This window comes from Jaculus jaculus, chromosome 17 (genome assembly GCF_020740685.1).
Source record: "Jaculus jaculus isolate mJacJac1 chromosome 17, mJacJac1.mat.Y.cur, whole genome shotgun sequence".
Taxonomy (NCBI): Eukaryota; Metazoa; Chordata; class Mammalia; order Rodentia; family Dipodidae; genus Jaculus; species Jaculus jaculus.
In genome coordinates this window covers 69,543,240-69,562,185 of record NC_059118.1, presented here as the reverse complement: position 1 = coordinate 69,562,185, position 18,946 = coordinate 69,543,240, and the positions used below count along the sequence as shown (strand labels likewise).

Genomic DNA, 18,946 nt, shown 5'->3' with positions numbered 1-18,946 from the left:
GAGGACGCACTCCGAGAGGCAAAGAACAGTGCCTGCCAAGAGACGGAATGCTCCCCAGGCTGTCTGTCGAGAAAGAGGCTGATCTTGGGGGCACTTTGGGGACTTGGCAATACCCACCGCGTGCCTATGGTTTCCGGGCTCGTGGTCACTGAGCGGCTTAGGACAGGGCGCCCTGAGAGCTGTGCCGCGGTGGCTTCAAGGCGGTTCTGCTCTTCTCTTAGCGCTGCGGGCACGGCATGAACCTAGACTGCAGTGGACGAGGCACAGAGTTCGGCATGAGCACCGTGAGCTGCGGTAATGGCAAACTTCGCCAGTGGCTGATCGATCAGATCGACAGTGGCAAGTACCCAGGGCTGGTGTGGGAGAACGAAGAGAAGAGCATCTTCCGCATCCCGTGGAAACACGCGGGCAAGCAGGACTACAACCGCGAGGAGGACGCCGCCCTCTTCAAGGTCTCCGGCAGGCTTGAAGCTCAGGGCGGGGCTGGAGCACGCGCAGAGAGTCCAAGCAGCTCTTTGCTGGGCCACTGCAGGGTCTCCACTTGCAGAGGTTTTATCGAGGAAGGATAAGAGATGGAGTGGACCCTGTTGAGCAGTGGCCAGAGAGTATTTAGGTGGCACTTGGCCAAAGGAGAAGGAGTAGAAAGAAAGAAGGTTTCGAATTCTAGGGTTGGGGTAGGGAGTGAGCAAACAAAGAACCCAGCCCAGCCATATACTAAAGTGAACTTAGTCTCTGCCCGTACTGGAGTACAGACAGCTCCAGCAGCAGGGCAGCCCTGGGGTCCATGAGATGGTCAAAGGATGAGGACTCTCCTTGCTCTGTGGATTCTGCCTATTTCCAGCCACCTAAGGCCTCCCTTTGGACCCTCCAGGTGGGTGCTTTTACCTGCTTCCAGTCTTTTCCTTTTTCATTATATCCTTCTCTTTGGCTACTTTTCTGAGTCAGCCTGTCTCTCTCTGTCTCTTTCCTCCTTCTCTTCCTCCCTCCATCCCTTCCTTTCTCCTTTTTCTTTACGCCTCCTCCCTGCATTTTTCCTCTTTGGTTCAGCTTCTCTGCTCTGTAGTTCTAGCTCTGAGATACTTCCAGCTCTGTTTCTCACTATCTCAGTGACTATGCCTGACTCTACTCTACTCAAGTGTATTTGTCTGCCTCTTTCTCTGTCACTTGTCTCTCCCCACTTCCCTCTTCTGTGTATGTCTTTCAGTACTGTTGTTCCCAGAGCACCTGGGCCATCCAACTGTGAGCCCCAGACTCTATCTGCCAGCAGGGCAGGGAAAGGGGACTTCTTGTGAGAATTTGCTGAGTTACCTCAGACTGACTGCCTACAAGTACTCTACCCCCCCTCCTCCCGCAGCATAGTCCTGTCTCTAGTCTTGACTACACTTGATTCAGGCACTGCATAACTAGAGCCCACTCAAAGGGGCTCTCCACCTCACCTCACCTTTTACAAATATGCAGAAAATGTTTCAAAATGTCCAAAAGTTTTAGTTAAGCAATACTAGGGTCCGAATAAGAAATAATTTTCCTGAGACTTTCTGTCTCACATTTTGAACAATAATAAATCTAAAGCACCATTATGCATCTTAGAAAAACAGTCCCTAGGTTCCTTTTTAAAAGACTTGTTTTAACTTTTCATTCTCCTCAATCTTTTCCAGGCTTGGGCACTATTTAAAGGAAAGTTCCGAGAAGGCATTGATAAGCCAGACCCTCCTACCTGGAAGACACGGTTACGATGTGCTCTGAATAAGAGTAATGACTTTGAAGAACTGGTTGAGAGGAGCCAGCTAGATATCTCTGACCCATACAAGGTGTACAGAATTGTTCCTGAGGGAGCCAAAAAAGGTAGAGGTATTTCTGGATATGGATCACAAGATAGCTTGATGCTAGTAAAGCCTGAACCCATCCTGAGGGCTACTTTCCACTTTTGCTGTTTAACCTGCTGCCTTTTTGCCCCATGATCAAACCCAGAAGCTTTCTTGTTTGTGTTCCTTGGGTTTATAAATGAAAATCTTATGGTATTAGTACCTGTGTGTGTATACATGTGAGGATTGAATATATTTCTGGTTAATTCTTTCAGTCGTGATGTGGACCAAATTTCCTAATTAAAGCTTCATTGACCTAGTATCCTCTATAATATAATATAATATAACATATATATATATATATATATATATACATATATATATATATATATATATCACTGTTTTCTAGGAGGGAAAGCATACCTCATATGTTATTACATTTGTAGCAATAACAATGCCAAATTCTAGACTGTAACATAGTTTGCTGTGATGCTTATGAAAATTCTGATATTGAGACTCCTGTTTCCAAGATTCTGACTAGTGTGGCTGAATTAAAACCCAGAAATCTGGGCAATATCTCACCAGCACAGCCACTTGGTAGGTGGCACAGCCCATTTTTGTACTGCTTTGTATTTATTTCTATGTCTCACACACAAGTGAGTCCTTGTTTAGTCTGTGTGATGGCATGCACAACTGCCCAAGGAAGTTATTAAAAAAGTACCTGATTTGTCAACGTTACCCTTGACCTTCTAAGAATTAAGGACTCATGTATTTTTCCAAGATTTGATATTTAAGTCAGTTCTTTTTTTCTTTATGTCATTTGTGTTTTATCCCAAATACACAGGAGCAAAGCAGCTCACCTTGGAAGACCCACAGATGACCATGGGCCAACCCTATGCCATGACAGCTCCTTACAGCTCACTCCCAGCCCAGGTATGGGGGGAGCCACTAAGATCCCAAAGAGCTGTATTGGGCCTCTGCACTGGTCTCATACAGAGTAAAAGCTAACAAAAACAGTGATACTAAATGTTTGTTATGACTAGTCCAAAAATTGAACAAGAACCCTGATCACTAGATGGACATTTCACTTTCCACATGGTATCTCAGTCTTTGTTAGTTAAATAGGGGGCTTTGGGTATGTCCTGCCTGTTGGAATATGCTTCTACTGATTCTCAAGTCTTTTGGGAATCAGACCTTTTTGTGGAAGTCAAACATTTTGGAAGTAGTACTTTATCATGTGAAACCACAGGGCAGCTGACTCCTCTAGGCTTCCTGATGTGAATTACAGCTCTGTTGTTATTCACTTTGGTGGGTGAAAAAAGGCAGATGTCTCTGTGGTCTTTTTGTACCAGGGTCAGCCATATGATGGAATTTTACAGAAATCATGACTTTAAACACTGTCACTATTGTACTTTTAAATCTACAGCTGCTTTCTACCTAGTGTAATAAACAGTTTGTTCCAATCTTTTTGGAGGAAATGATTTGGTGTCTGGCCAAAGAAGAGGTTCCCTGAGGAATTTGTGTGATATAATCCCCCCCCAAAAGCCCACAGCAATAATTTCTTCTAGCAATTCCTATGTTCCATCAGCAGGTCCATAACTACATGATGCCTCACCACGACAGAAGCTGGAGGGATTTTGCCCCAGATCAACCACACCCAGAAATCCCATATCAATGCCCTGTGACATTTGGTCCCCGCAGCCACCATTGGCAAGGTCCAGCTTGTGAAAATGGTAAGGAATGTTCCATGGCAGGTGACAGAAGAATGACCTGGTACAAGTTGTAGGGAATCCCAGATAGCCCTCCTGGGCAGCACCACAGGGCTTTCCCCCTTCCACAGGTTTCCAAAAAGTCATCATGTGAAACTAGAGGAGATAGAGGGCTTGCTCTGGCCTGTCAGATGCTGAGGTCTTCAGAGCAAAGGGGATTCAGAATCCATGCTAGCTTTGGGTACACGGGGCTCTAAACACCCAGAGATCATTCCAGGCAGCTGGAAACTACCCAATTTTAAAATAGAGGATATTAAGGAAGTTCACATGTGCCCAAATCACCCAGTGAAAGAGAAGGCATAGGGTTAAATTCCAAATCTTCTAAGCCCAAACTCAACCTTTTGCCCATGACAGTGGATATCTGATGTCAAACTGGTTGTCGCTATATTTTTTTCAGGCTTATTGTTAATAAGTTAACATTTTTCACCTTCCCTGAATAACCTTAATCTTTCTTAGTAATATTAGGTCAGAAGACATGGATTTTTTTCAGTCTTCCCTCTTAATTGTTCCTTAATGCTGATTGAAGGGCTAACTAAGCTGATTGTCTCCCTAGTCTGTTTCTACTGTTCTGTAAAGTGAGCATTCTACAGCTGTGCCCAGCCCACTTCTGCAGGGACCTTAGGAGATCACTGAGCTAGTTTATGTTTCCTGGACAACAGTGTGTCCATGGTTGGTATTAATAAGGTAGTGGATCAAAAGTATGAAAAAACAATCCACAAAGTGTTCTACAGAAGAGTTCAGGCCCCAGAAGACTTGCTTATTAGGAATTAACTGTGGTTTTCCAGACATAAAAATGAGCTCTCACAGAAGAAGCATCAGTTAGCTAGGCAGAGGACTTAATTCAATTTTATGGGGCTGGGAAAATGGCTCAGCAATTAAAAGTATTTGCTTGCAAAGCCTCCCATCCTGGGTTCAATTCCTAAGCCATGCTAACATAAGTGTCTGGTGTTTGTAGTGACCCTGTCATGGCCTCACACATATACACACATGTGAATAAATAAATAAATTTTTAAAAATGAATTTAATTTTATTAGCTTTTCTCTTAAGAATACAGCAAAGTCTGGTTCCCCATATTTCACTCTCTTTACATTAAACTAGTTTCTGAAGTTTCAGACAAGTATCTAATGCATCAAGTTGTCTAAATTAATAATCAGAGTAAGGATGCTTCAAATTGTGTAAAAACATAGAATGGACAGCCATATATGGAGGCATAGGTGAAGTGCCATATAAACTAGGTTTTGTGTTATTCTTTCTCTCTGTCTTTCTTTCCCTTTCTCCCTCTCTCTCAACCTTTTCCTCCCTGCTTTAACCCCAGGACTTAGGGCTAGAAGAACAGCTTAGTGGTTAAGGCATTTGCCTGCAAAGTCAAAGGACCCAGGTTCAATTCCCCAGGACCCACATAAGCCAGATGCACAAGGTGGCACATGCATCTGGAATTTGTTTGCAGTGGCTGAAGGCTCTGGTGCGTCCATTCTCTCTGTCTCTCTGCCTCTCATTCTCTCTCTCAAATAAAGAAGTAAAACACGAAAAAAAAAAAAAAAACCAGAACTAGTGTATTTTAGCCACATGCTCTACCACTGAGCTCTACCTCTAGTCCAATAAATTCTCTCTACCTGTAATTAGGACTTTTGGGCCACTAGGAAACATGATTTAATTTTCTCCCAAGCCCAGAAGTAGCAAGCGAAACTAAAATGATTTGTTAATTTTTAAATCAAGCTTACATAGATCTGAACTTTTAACCCTGCTGTAACCTTGTGTGAGCTGGGGCAAATCTTTCCTCCCTCTGAGTCTGTTTCCTTGTTGATGCATTATGGAGAGGGCTTGGAATTTCCTTCCAAAGCTGTGCAATGGCTCTTTCCCCCTTAACCCTGGGTTTTTCCCACTGGACATGGATTTACTGTTGCTTCACAAGCACTGCACTATTGTTAGTGAGTATTTGGAATCTTCCAGGCTTAGGTTGGAAGGTAGTCTGGCATGGTCCCATGCTCCTGGGCTCATTCTACTTAAGTAGCCTCCCCTTGGACTCTTTATTTAGACATCATCTGATTTTTATTTATAAATGCAGGTTGCCAGGTGACAGGAACCTTTTATGCTTGTGCCCCACCTGAGTCCCAGGCTCCTGGAATCTCCATAGAGCCAAGCATAAGGTCTGCTGAAGCCTTGGCGCTTTCAGGTGAGTTCAGCGCTCGGTTGTAGGCTCCTAGGGAGGTGGCCCCTGCTGGGCCTTCCCCACCTCTGGGTAGGCTTCCTGATGATTTGGACACTCACTTTGTGGTCCTGGCATCTGGGGGACATGTGGGTGCCCAGATTGTGTAGTTATCATACTGAATCAGGAATATTACTGGAAAACTTAGCAGCAAAGCCAGACTGTGACTTCATAATATTTCCAAACAGTATTTGGATGGAGTCATTTGAACACCTGCATCATTACCTGTTCAAATTTCCAGGAATATGCAAATATTCCAGCTCCCTTTAACCAGGCTCCTCCTTCAGCCAGCCAATAGTCTCACAATGCTGAACTTGAAATTATAAGGGCTTCTCATTTCCAAAAGCTGCTTGCTCTTTCAGGTTTAGCTGCAAACAGGTAGATAACATTGGTCGTAATCCATGATCTTCATGAATTTCTCATACCTGAGAGAACATATAGTTCTGTCTTCCTTTGAACTTTGATAGGACTTCAAAATGCATGGATTTAATTTGACTTGTAAAGTTCAGTTGCTAATGAATCCTGCACTTAGAGATGATGCTGTGATTTAAGAAGGCCTTCGATGCTTGAAGCATGTATTCTATGTTCATTTATTCTTTTGTTCATTTGTTTGTTTGGGTGGTTTTTCCAGGTAGGGTCTCACTGTAGTCCAGACTGACCTGGAATTCACTGTGTAGTCTCAGGGTAGCCTCAAACTCCTACTTTTGCTTCCCAAGTGCTGGGATTCAAGGCATGTGCAACCATGCCCAGTTATTTATTCTTTAGATGGTGTTTTAAGTTATTTGTTGAATGGAATTTGAATTGGTATTAAATAGCATGCATGCAAAATTCTCATCTTGCCGTCTGGCATACTTAAAAGTGATAGAAAACATAAATCCTGCCAGTTTTAGTAATTTCTCTTGCTTAAGGAGGAGGGAGCAGTTCTAGCAGCAAGTTCCTTTCAGTTCTGAACTCTAGGGAGGCTGTTCTTTTTCTGAGCCACTCATGATAGGCAGATACTCTTGTAGGGAAAATTTATTAACAGCAAGATTTGTCACTGATTTTTTAAAATTTGGGGCTCTTTCTTATGAGCATCTCAGAATTATGTGGGTGTCTGAAGAGAAGAAAATAAATAGCTTTTTACATGTATGCAAGCTTGTGATTTCTGATTACATTAAATGGAATGAAACCTTCCCTGCCATTCACCTTAGATGGCCAGTACCCCCTCATGGGTTGTACCACCTGACTTGCTGTTTTCAGCGGCACAAATGGAAGAGTTAGTGCTGTGGGTTGTCTCAAAACCTGTCATCATACAAGAGTCTGTGGGTTTCTTTTTCTGGTATGCATAATACAGATTATATATCAACTTTGAGTGCCTTTGTCAGAGACCTGCTCTTTCCAGGCATTGTTTGAGCCCCTGATGCCACCTTTAGCAGCTTTTTTTCACCTGGATTGCCTCTGGTAGTTCACTGAAAGTGCCCTTTGTAGACCCAGATTGCCCTTGTAGGCTGTGGGTGATATGTTAAAGAGGTTTGTGATATTAGTAAAAATCTTGTCAGTAGATTTCGCTTTCTTAAAGCTTTAGAAAACATAGTTTTAGAATTATTTTCAAAGTTAAACACAAACTTTAGTGATATTTTAGCAAGATTTTTATTGTGTTGGCTTTTAGAATACTTTTCATTGATTTTCTCCATATAGTTAATTTAATAATGAAAGTGTGCAAAATTGACATGAAATCATATGATAAAAAGAAAATAAAAAGATCTCACAACCAATAAATTGTCACTTTTGTGCTTACCTTCAACATATTTAAGTATTTTTGTATAAATGACATAAACGCCTTAGAGAAGTTTCAGGTGTGCAGACATGTTTGCTTTTCTCCTGAAACACCGCTGTACTTTTGGCTAGTAGAAATTACACGTAGGGTTCAACTTCAGAATCAAAATTGGTTTGCTGAAGGACAATTATTTTTCAGTGACACATGAGTTGGTATTTTGGAACAAATATTTTCACCATTGTCATTATTATCATCCAAAAGAAAATACTTCATAAGTTCTTAGCAGAAATGCTCTCTATTATAATTTAAGGAAATTAATGAAACACAAGTCCCTCCTCAGGATAATCTATGGCCACATATATTTGGAAATGGCTAGAATAGACAACTTTCTTTCTACAAGCTTCTCTTAACAGCAAATGTTCTCTTGGTCTGGAAATCTATAGGAGGAGAAAAGGGTAGACAGCATCTCCCAGAGATCCTTGACCCTGTAATGTCTGTCTCCTTTGTTTATGGAGCATCATAGAATTCTAGTGTTTCACATAATGTACTTCATTCCAGTCTACTGTGAGTGTTCGGGTCTCTGGGCATCATAATGGCTATCCTAGGTCTATCAGCACCAACTCCAGAGCTCTGTGTCTGCAGATTGCCGACTGCATATTTGCTTGTACTACCGGGAAGTTCTGGTGAAGGAGCTGACCACATCTAGTCCTGAAGGCTGCAGGATCTCCCATGGACACACCTATGATGCAAGCAACCTGGACCAGGTCTTGTTCCCCTACCCGGAGGACAATGGGCAGAGGAAGAACATTGAGAAGCTGCTGAGCCACCTGGAAAGGGGACTGGTACTTTGGATGGCCCCAGATGGGCTTTATGCCAAAAGACTATGCCAGAGCAGGATCTATTGGGATGGGCCCCTGGCACTGTGCAGTGATCGGCCCAACAAACTGGAGAGAGATCAGACCTGCAAACTATTTGACACACAGCAGTTTCTATCAGGTAACACACCCCATTATCTGTTCGAATAGAAGTGGTGACAGGTGCTGACCACAGGGGTCTCTTCCAAATGGCAGGTAGTGCCTACCCACAGAAGATATCTTCCTCCTCAGTCCAGTGTGTCACCCAGAATAGGCTTCCAGCCTAGTTTGCATCCCACCTCTGCCTGCTTTGTGTTCTCTTCATTAGCAAAGGGGCAGAAAGAGGGTCCAGAGGAACTGGCCAGGACAGACTATAGTGTAGCTGATATCTTGTCATTATTTTTTGTCATCCTTTTTTTGTTTGTTGGTTTTGCTGTTGGTTTCTTTTTCTGAGGTAGGGTCTCATTATGTAGCCCAGGCTGATCTGGAATTAGAAATCCTCCTGCCTCAGCCCCAGAGGGCTGGAGTTATAAAGGTGTACCACCATCTCTGGCTGATCTATTAAAATTTGTGTTTTCTGCATCACTTCTTAGCAAGGTTCCATTTTATTGGCATCATAGTTTCATCAAGTTTGCCTGATGATGTTTCAACTCTTTCAGGTCCTAGAAAAATTGTGAATGTCCCAAGTATATTGTTAACATTCTTGATTTTGAGATGCATTACCTTTATAAAGATGTCATGCTACTTGTGGGAACAAGGGTGAGAATGGAAGGAACCTATTTAGCAAAGGGGAAATGATGAGAAGGTTCTGTGTTATCTCTGACATATGAATGTTTATAATCATATTTTCCAGATCCAGTACTTCTTACTGTTCTAGTTTTGATTTCATGTAGTTAAGTTCACCCTGGGATGACTTCCATGAATTCATTGGCTATATCACTGAGGTGTACCATCCAGAGAGTTAACTTACCTATCTAGCTGGAAGATGTCATGGGAAAGAAAGCCATTCTTCCTGATGGATGCTGATAGTCTCCACAACCCTCCAGTCTGGGCATTGTCTTAAATCTGTTCTTATCAGTGCCCCATCTGAAACACCCATGTCTAGTTTTTCATGTGTCTTCCTTTTCCTGACCCTGACTGTGTTTTTTGCTTGTTTGGTTTGTTTTTATTTTTATATGGTTAAACTGCATGGATTAGCATGTGCATCATTTAACATATTTATCTTTTTGGTGTGTGTGTCTCTGTGTGTGATATATGCACATGTGTACTGAGTCAAGAGAAGGACACTGAATGTCCTTTGTCACTCCTCTATCTTATTTCCTTGAGACATGGCCTCACTGAAGTTGGAGCTTGTACCTTTTTTGTTTTTTTTGGGTTAGTGTGACTGACCAGTGAGCCTGAGCCATACTGCTATTTCTGATTTCCTTTAGCACTGGGGTTAAAGGTATAGAGCTATATCCAGCTTTTTACATGGATACTGGGGATTGAACTCAGGTCCTCATGCTTGCTCACAAACTCTCTTACCCATCTCCCCAATCTTCCTTTTCTTCTTTTGGTAAAAATACTACTTAAAATCAACTTTTAATAATTTTCAAGTACACAATACATTATTACAGTTATGAGGATATACAATAGATACTTTGAACATGTTCCTCTTATATGTTACATTTTGTCTTCCTTAATCCATTTATTTATTTATTTATTTATTTATTTATTTGTGTATTTATTGAGGTAGGGTCTCACTGTAGCCCAGGCTGACCTGGAACTCACTCTGTAGTACCATGATGGCCTCAAACTCAAGAAACGATCCTCCTACTTCTGCCTCACAAGTACTGGGATTAAAGGTGGGTGCCACCACTCTTTAATCACCTTCTTATCCTATTCCCCTTAGCCTCTGGTAACCAACATCCTAGTCTACTTTTGTGAGTTTAGCTATTTTAAATTTCACATATAATACAGTGCAATAACTGTCTTTCTATGCATGGTCAATTTCACTTAGCATAATGTCCTTCAGGCTCATCTGTGTAGTTACAAATGACAAAGCATCATACTTTTTTTTTAAATTTTATTTATTTGAGAGTGACAGACACAGAAAGAAAGACAGATAAGAGGGAGAGAGAGAATGGGCACGCCAGGGCTTCCAGCCTCTGCAAACGAACTCCAGACACGTGCGCCCCCTTGTGCATCTGGCTAACGTGGGACCTGGGGAACCGAGCCTCGAACCGGGGTCCTTAGGCTTCACAGGCAAGCGCTTAACCGCTAAGCCATCTCTCCAGCCCAGCATCATACTTTTTAAATGCATATTTTACATTCTCTATCCATTTATTTGTTCATGGACACTTAGGCTGAGTCCTTATCTTGGCTACCATGACTAGTTCTGCAATGAACATGGGAGTGGAGCTGTCTTTCCAGGATACATATCTTTTGGATATGTACTCAGCAGAATTGCTGAATCCTTAATGTGCTTATTCATTTAAATTCATTTAAAATAAAACACGAAGTACCTGTATGCTATGACACTGCTGACATCCTTTGGCTTTTTGGGTTTCAATGGCCCATATTTGCTTAGGCTCATCTAAATTCTCTTTCACCCCCCAAACAAATATGTTCTTGGGTAAGTAACCTCTTCCATGGAGGTGAGACAAAAGGAAGGGAAATCATCTCTGGCTCCCAAGGCAGCTGCATGATGAAAACATATGAGTTTAGATGTGACAAAAGCAGTAAAGCTACTTCTAAGCATTGGCCATCCTGTTCTATCTCCCCTGAGGTGAGGCCTGGTATTCATGGTGAGGAGCAGAGAAGAACAAAAATCTACTGTGCCTGTTTTCACTTACTATGTCTGCCTTAAGGCCTAAAAGGGCTCCAATACCCCCTTACCTGAGAGTCTCTGGGCTTTTCTACTTAAAGAATGTAAAAACAATGGCACTTCCTTCTTTTAAGGTACACTGAGTCACAAGGCACTGGTGAGATGGGGATCCAGGCAGAAAACAGGTACCAGAGCATAATGGCCGTCTTTGACTGCACGTTTATTGCTTAGAATTTAATAGTTATCCACAAGCAATAATTATTTTATTGTTTCTATTATCTGTAGCTGAGACCTGTGCTTTTTGCACTTCACAGCCTTTAAGGTTTATTGATGCTCAAGAAGGGTAACTAAGTCAGTTGAGTTTGATTTCTAGAGTTCTAGAAGAAAGAAAAAAAAAAGGCAGGAAGTCAAACAATCTTATAAGCTACTAGCACCTCTACAGTTGCAGGGAGCAGTAGAAATCTTTGCTGTCTCCCTAGTCAGGACTTGCATCCTGTTAGGCATGGCTGAGGATGTGACATGTACCTGATAAGGGCAATATCCACAATGCTGTTATCCAGAAGCCTTAGCAGGTTCCTATACAGATAGGATCCTAGAACCTAGGTCCAGGCAGAAAAGTAAGGGAACAGGAGGAGTTAATTTCAGAAACTGGGTACACATCTTTTATTATTATTATGCATTTGCTTTCTTCCTCTTCTTTTTTATTTATTTATTTTTGCTTTGCAATGCTGGGGATGAAACACAGGGCATTACACATGTGAGGCAAGCACTCTGCCACTTGAGCAGCACCCCTCTACCCTGGGAAGGTTTCTTTCCAACAATGTTGTTGTCTATTTCATGTCCTTCAGGTAGGAGCAGTGGCCTCAGGGTAGATGTATATCCAGCAGAGTGGGGCCTGGGTGATTTCATCATTACCATTCTCATGTCATCATTCTTTACCCACAATGAGAGAGAACTTTGTTCAGTTCCACAGTTTGAGGTTTAGACCTAGTGCCAAATGGGTCAAAAACAGCACTCAGAGCTTGGTTCTGGAAACAGATACTGTTGGTAGCCTAAGCACTATATTACATGGCCTCTATGGTTAGAAGATGAAGTTTTTAAAAAACTCTGGAATGTCAGAACATCCTAATTTTTTTAAATGAAAATACCTCCTTTGCACATGTTTTTCCTTTGTTTCAACAAGACTAATTTTTCTTTTCTGCACTCCACTCTTTTCTGTGAACTTCTGCATTTTCATGGGTCCAATGCATCAGAGCAGTGTTCTTAAACTGTGGCCATGTTCCCCGGGAAGAATCCAGTAAAACCAGTACCATGTCAGGAAACTCACCATGTGAACTTAGACATGTGGTGTTGTGGCTGAGGTGTGCATGTAAAGGGCATGATATAGGGAAACAGAGTCCAGATTCTTCTCGCAGTGCAGAATCATAGTAGGCACTTACTTCCTGCTTAGCTTGCTTTGCCAGGTGTCTAAGCAGAGTTGTTTCTTGTGGTTTCTCAGAGCTACAAGTATTTGCTCACCATGGCCGGCCCCTACCAAGATTTCAGGTGACTCTGTGCTTTGGGGAGGAGTTTCCAGATTCTCAGAGGCAGAGGAAGCTCATCACTGCCCACGTGAGTACTCAGTTACATCAACATCAAATCATACATCATGAAGTTGTCCCTTTTAGAGAGGTCTGAAATGAAAACTAAATGTCAAACCACCTGGGAAAATAAATGTAGCTCTTAAAATAGGGCAGAAGGAAGCCTGGTCCAATGAGCACCACAGCCCAGGGCTCTACAAACTATTTTCAGACAAATTCTGATCCTCACAGAACCAGAGTAGATGTTTCAAACCCAAGGCTTTGCTTATCCTATGTTTTTCATTTCATTGTTATATTCTTCTTTTATGAGAATGTAAAAAGACTGATACTGAAATGACCTTTGTCATTCTCCACATCTCATATATAGTTTGGAGGTATAAGAGTATAACCTGATGGGAATATGACCAACATGCTATATGTTCATACAGTAAAGCTCATAATTTAAAAAGAAAGATTTATGCTCTGACATTTCTTCATAAAAATTGAAGGCTTTTGGGCTAGAGAGATGGCTTAGCAGTTAAGGTGTTTATTTGTGAAGCCTAAGTACTCATATTCGACTCTCCAGGTCCCACATAAGCCAGATGTGCAGTGATGCAAGTGTGCAATGTTGCACATGTGCAGAAGGGGTCACATGCATCTGGAGTTCAATTACAGTGGCTGGAGACCCTGTTGCACCAATTCTCTTTCTTTTTCACTAAAAATAAATAAATAAATAAAAATTGAAGGATTTGAAGTATATCTCAGTGATAAGCCCTTGCCTGGAATTCCTAAGACCCTGGGTTTCTTCCTTAGAATGGGAGCAGGGAGAGAAAACTGATACTGACAGACTTCATCTTCATTGTAAGACAAAAACCAATCAACAAGAATGAAAATCATAATTCTAGTCTTTAGCATTTTCTCCTCAACTCTCTTTAAGGACTAATATAATTCATACAGATATTACCTCAATATTAACAGAAATGATTCAATAAGTAAATCAACTTGGTATTGATAAGCAACATTTAAGACTAGCTGATAAAGTTCTGCATCAATCTGATTGTAAAGGTTTAGGATGTAGTTGTGCTCAATAAGGTTAGGTAAGGGTGGTTCTCCAATCAAGCAACCCTCAAAATGCTACCATGTGGTTCATAAAAGAAAAACATACATGTATACACCCACAAGCTCTACTTTTTAAATTATGGATTTAATCCATTTGGGTGCTTACAAGGAATTATGAAGTCATTATATGTCAAATAAGTCTCAATATATACATATTTGCTTGATGGAAAACATTTGGCTTGACTTGGGCATTGAAAATTCAGGCAAAGCTTTTGCTTTGGTGAATATGAGCTATGCTCATAAACAACTAGAGCAATTTAGGGCCAGGGAACCTCTGTTTTCCCCAGTGCTGTTCGTTGCTGTTAAATTCTGTTTCTTTTTTTTAACTTTTGGTTTAGAGTTGTGCAAACTACATAGTCATCTTAGTTATTCAGGGTGGGCCCCTCATCCTGTCAAATGGCAGTTGTGGAAAACTAAACTCATTAGCCTAAATTACCTTGAATTTTACTTGACCTTATAATTTGAACATTTTATCTAATAATGTCCAGTTTTATCTAACCATACATTTCAAGAGATAATGGTTTGAAAATGTCATCATTAGCCTCATTTGGAACCAAGAATTCTGTGTATGGGGCACTCTACATAAGGCAAATTGAAACATGTTCTTCAGTTGGTTCCAAATATGAAGTACTTTGTTGTATTATGGTTTATAACTTTGAAATCTGCATAAATCTAGAGTTATTTAGTGATGAGCCAACTGCATGATGTTCAAAAGAATTTCTCAGTAACAACTTTTTTAAATGTCTTATTAAAGGTTGAACCTCTGCTAGCCAGACAGCTATATTATTTTGCTCAACAAAACAGTGGACATTTCCTGAGGGGCTACGATTTACCTGAACACATTAACAGTCCAGATTACCACAGATCCATCCGTCATTCCTCCATTCAAGAGTGAGAAGCTATCAAGACAAGTGATTTTGTTTCATTGTAAATATTTGACTTTGACAAGGACAGACAATTGATGGCCTCTTTTTCTTTAGAGGAATTCAGCAGTGAGGGCCTCAGTTCAAAGTTGAAGACACCTACAGCAGGAATGTATGCAGAAATTCAGCTGTATCTGACTGACATATGAAACTATTCCAGAAAAACAACGGTTGTCCAGATCTGACACATTTCCTAGCTCAGTGTTTCATTTACTGCCACCATGGCTTATAACTGTGAAACTTGACCAGTGATGTGTTTACATTTAAACTCTGTCTTTAGCCTGGTGTAAACTGACTTGCTTGAAGACTGAAAAGCCTGTTTTGGTCCATTTCTCAGGGAAGTAAAATCTAAACTCAAGACTGTTCTGCCCATCCCCAGTGAAATGAATTCATGGACATAGGAGATTAGTTCTCATGGAATTTTGCCCATTGAGTGAAGGGACTTGAATCTTGGCCTGACATTGGGCCACAGTGTCTCATCTGTGCAGGGTCTCAGGATGGACCTCTCTTCCCTGCATCCCACTTGCCTCTTCTCCTTGGTCTCCCCTAGAAGCCAGTTCTAAACTCTGTTGCCATTTTCTTGAGCTAAGAATACTCTTAGATGGGACATTTTCATTTGGCCTACAAGATAATGACCAAAAATATAATTTTTTGTATTTTCTTTTAGTCTCATTCTTCAGAATTATTGCTAGGACATTTTTTCTTAAAAAAAAAAAAAGACCAACAACAATTCAAGTTCTAGGGATGTATTTTTAAAACTGTGACATTTCCCCTTGTTTGTTTTGCTGGTCATTAGAAGTCTCTATGGCAGCACTCAAGGGGAGGAGCTGTGGCACAGGGTGGTGCACTGTCAAGACAAGCAGGGCAGTGTTTAGCTGACTGCGCAACTGCAGACTCAGTGGCCTGTTTCTGCTTATTGTGTATATTTGAAGCTTCCTCATGCTGATAATAGTTTAGCAGAGCCTCAAAATCACTGGGCTTTTCCCAAGTACATTCCCTCATAGAATCCCAAGGAGCCCTCCTTGTCTTCCTAAGCCTGATGTCTTATTTTTCTGTTACTGGCACTGTTTATATGTGCGTGCCATGCTCAACGATTGTTCTCCCACTGCAAGACAATTTTCATTATTTCCAGGATCAGTGAATTAGCAGTTCCCAAACTCATGTCACTCCTAATATTTCTTAATTCATTCAACAGCATATGTTCAATAATCAATGCAGCATTGGAATAATCTTTAATTTTCAGTTTTAAGAAAGGGCCTTTAATACTTAAAACACAATAGAAAATATCAGCAATCTAGATGAAGAAAAATTGGAAAAGTATGTTGCATTTTACATCCCAAATCTTCCTCCCTAGAAGTGCCCATAAGAATTCAATTTATTCTTCCAGTACATTTCAATTTTCTATACATAATATGCATGCAAAAAAGTTTTAAATTCTCATATGATAGCAGATATTTATATATCTAAAGACACAAATTTACCTCGTTTCACTATAGTGTGTCTGGTGAGGTTTAGATGCTTCAGTAGCAACTCAGCATGGACATACGCTAGCAGCCCATGTTGTCTTGTTAAATCAGCCACTTACACATCTTATAGATGCAAAGTATTTTGGGGTATATTATCCCAAGGCAAAATGAAGATAAAACTAGGAACTGCTGTTTTCCAGGATCCTCAATCAATGGCTATCCTCACAGAAGCTGTTTAACCCCACATGGCACTTCACCAGAACTCTCTACAGGGTCCTATGGGACAAGTCATCTTCATCCTGCAAGCAGAGGCTTGATTTCAATTGACATGGGAATTCTTTTCATTTTCCTTAATATTACACTGTTTTAACAGTGAAGCTGCATATTCTGGAAAATGCTTGATGGCTTGAGCCACTAACACCTATCTCACTTTACAGTCATTTATGCTGACTGTAGTGATCTGAGGGAACTATAAGGAGTGAACTAAAAAATAACCAGGTGAAGATTCCTGACAGGAAAAAATGGTCTCCTGATCCCATGTTGTGATAAAGTGGGATGCACACACTAGCATTTAGTTTGTCCTTAGAGAAGGATAATGTTGAGGCGTTTAGGTATTTGTTAGGCTGAGGAGCACCACATCATATGATGAAAATGTACTGATCTGACAAATATATGGTTTGCCTTATTTCATGTGATTTCAAATGCTTAGTAAAACCTGAGAATTCTTTAATATCTTTTGAAACCAGTAGATCAACTTGTTTAAAACTGAAACCCTAGAACCTCTCTGCCCTGAACAAAGCTGAACCACTGAAATCATCTGTGATGACATAGCTAGATTCTTTCATTTGAACAAGGAAGGCTGTGAGCTATGGAGGCCCTGAACTACCCAAGTGGCTGTGCCTCAGACATAGGAACCCCATCAGACTGAGTTTTGAAACAGATTAAGGGATGTGTGCAGCATCATTTCCCTGCAGTAGTTTGCATATGAGACTAAGGGTTAAGGAGTTACAATTGCATGTAGTTGGTGTGCTGTTCCAGGAAGGACCTCCTGCCTTTTTATTTATTTTATCTTTTTTGATTGGGTGACTATTTTTTAGTAAAAATATGAACAAAGTTCAAATCCCTTTTAGTTCCTCTCCAATGACAGTGCCCCCCTTCACTACTGATGTTTGCTTTTCTAAAAGTTGTAAGATTTATAAGGTCTCTGTTATTATTAACTATTTCCCTAAATCATTTGTAGCTGCCTGCATCCATTTTAGTGTATGCAGTAAGGCTCTCCTTCCATGCACATCATTTTGTAAGTTGCTTCTTCATATGAATTGTGTTATGTGCTATATAAGTGGACCCCTTCCATCCCTTGTTAGCTGTTGCTGATTAGCCTGCCACATGAATGCAGAGAAAGTCAGTTTTCCTGGTATTTATATGCCCATTAAGTATAGCTAAAGTAGAGAAGAGGGAGATGTGAAAGAGAGAGGAAGAGAGAGGCCAGCAGGCTAGTGCTATTAGAGAGAGGAAGAGAGAGGCCAGCAGGCTAGTGCTATTGATGTTTCTATGTGTTTCAGACTCTTCAAGGCAGATGGATCTCAAGGAAAATGGTGTCCATTCTTCCTTGCTACCATGTCCTGTGTTCCCACTTCATAGCAAGTAAATTTCTGTTGGGTAGACCTAGAGGACCTGTGGGTTAAGCTTCACACTCTGATGGTTCTGCCAATCTAAGATTGCCAGGCAAGAATGCCTACCTTTCTGTGGATGGGATCTTTATATGTCATGAATTTTGTTGCAAAGTTGCTTCATAAATCAAGCTTATTATGTATTATTAGGTATTTTATTAATAAAGAATTTCTAAGAAAATTTGTTACAGAGCATGTGTATTATTATTAACACCATCTCAACAGCTCTTGAAATACTTCCTCCTTCTGTTGGCTTTTCTCAGCAAAGCAGCTTCAGAAGCCTACTTCCTTCCTGGCTGCCTGGTCTCCCTGAAATCAGATCTCAAAGTACTCTGTTTAAAGAAAAGAGAGAAAGAAAACCACAAAAAAGTATGAGTTTTGGGCTTTACTCTCCTCAGCTGTATCTGGATGGTATCAATACATTTGAGGAGAGAATCAACTGTCCTTCACCTCCTGCTAACGTGCCTCAATGAAAGGCCTGGTAAGCCCAGAGACATTATTTTTAATGTTTGCTTTTATATTGAGAGCTTTTCTGAGTTGTTGTCATGGGGAAAATGGATATAGTTAATTAGAATTACATGATAGAATTGCTTGTGGGGAATGAGACAGGGTGTAGGTGGGATTCTGGGTGTCCTCAATTTAGCCTCAGTTCAAATTCCACTCTGAGAAGCTAAGTCATAGAGTCTTCTTTTTCATTCTGCTTCTTATGTGGCTCAGTGCCCCCAGATTTATTTTCCATTCAGATTGAATGGGGGAGGAGAAACCACATTATCCCAACTAGGAATAAATATGATAGATTATAATGCCTTCTGTTTCATTTTAATTTGTATGTTTATTTTTGTGTACATTTAACCATCTGATTGTTATAGTTTAGTTTCTATTTCACTTAACTAGACATTTATGACCATCTTTTATTTCTCTGTGCATACTCTTCTTTATTTTTTCTATTTTTATAATGCTTACCAATATACTTTCTTTTGTATTCATACTTTATTCCCTCTTTCCCCTTTTTCCTA

At 40.7% G+C, this 18,946-nt stretch overlaps 1 protein-coding gene across 2 annotated transcripts; it reads left to right on the top strand.

Moving 5' to 3' along the window:
• Nucleotides 1–236: 236 nt before the first annotated feature.
• Irf4 (interferon regulatory factor 4) lies at nt 237–15,495 on the top strand. 2 transcript variants are annotated; one of them, XM_004666177.2, is made up of 8 exons: nt 237–452; nt 1,656–1,842; nt 2,647–2,735; nt 3,394–3,535; nt 5,637–5,744; nt 8,176–8,529; nt 12,692–12,804; nt 14,626–15,495. In XM_004666177.2, the coding sequence occupies exons 1-8, from the start codon at nt 237–239 to the stop codon at nt 14,764–14,766; spliced, it is 1,350 nt and encodes a 449-aa protein (XP_004666234.1). In that variant the 3' UTR covers nt 14,767–15,495. The 2 variants fall into 2 exon arrangements, with proteins under 2 accessions (XP_004666234.1, XP_004666233.1); XM_004666176.2 differs by having other exon boundaries at nt 3,391–3,535.
• The last annotated feature ends 3,451 nt before the right edge of the window (nt 15,496–18,946 follow it).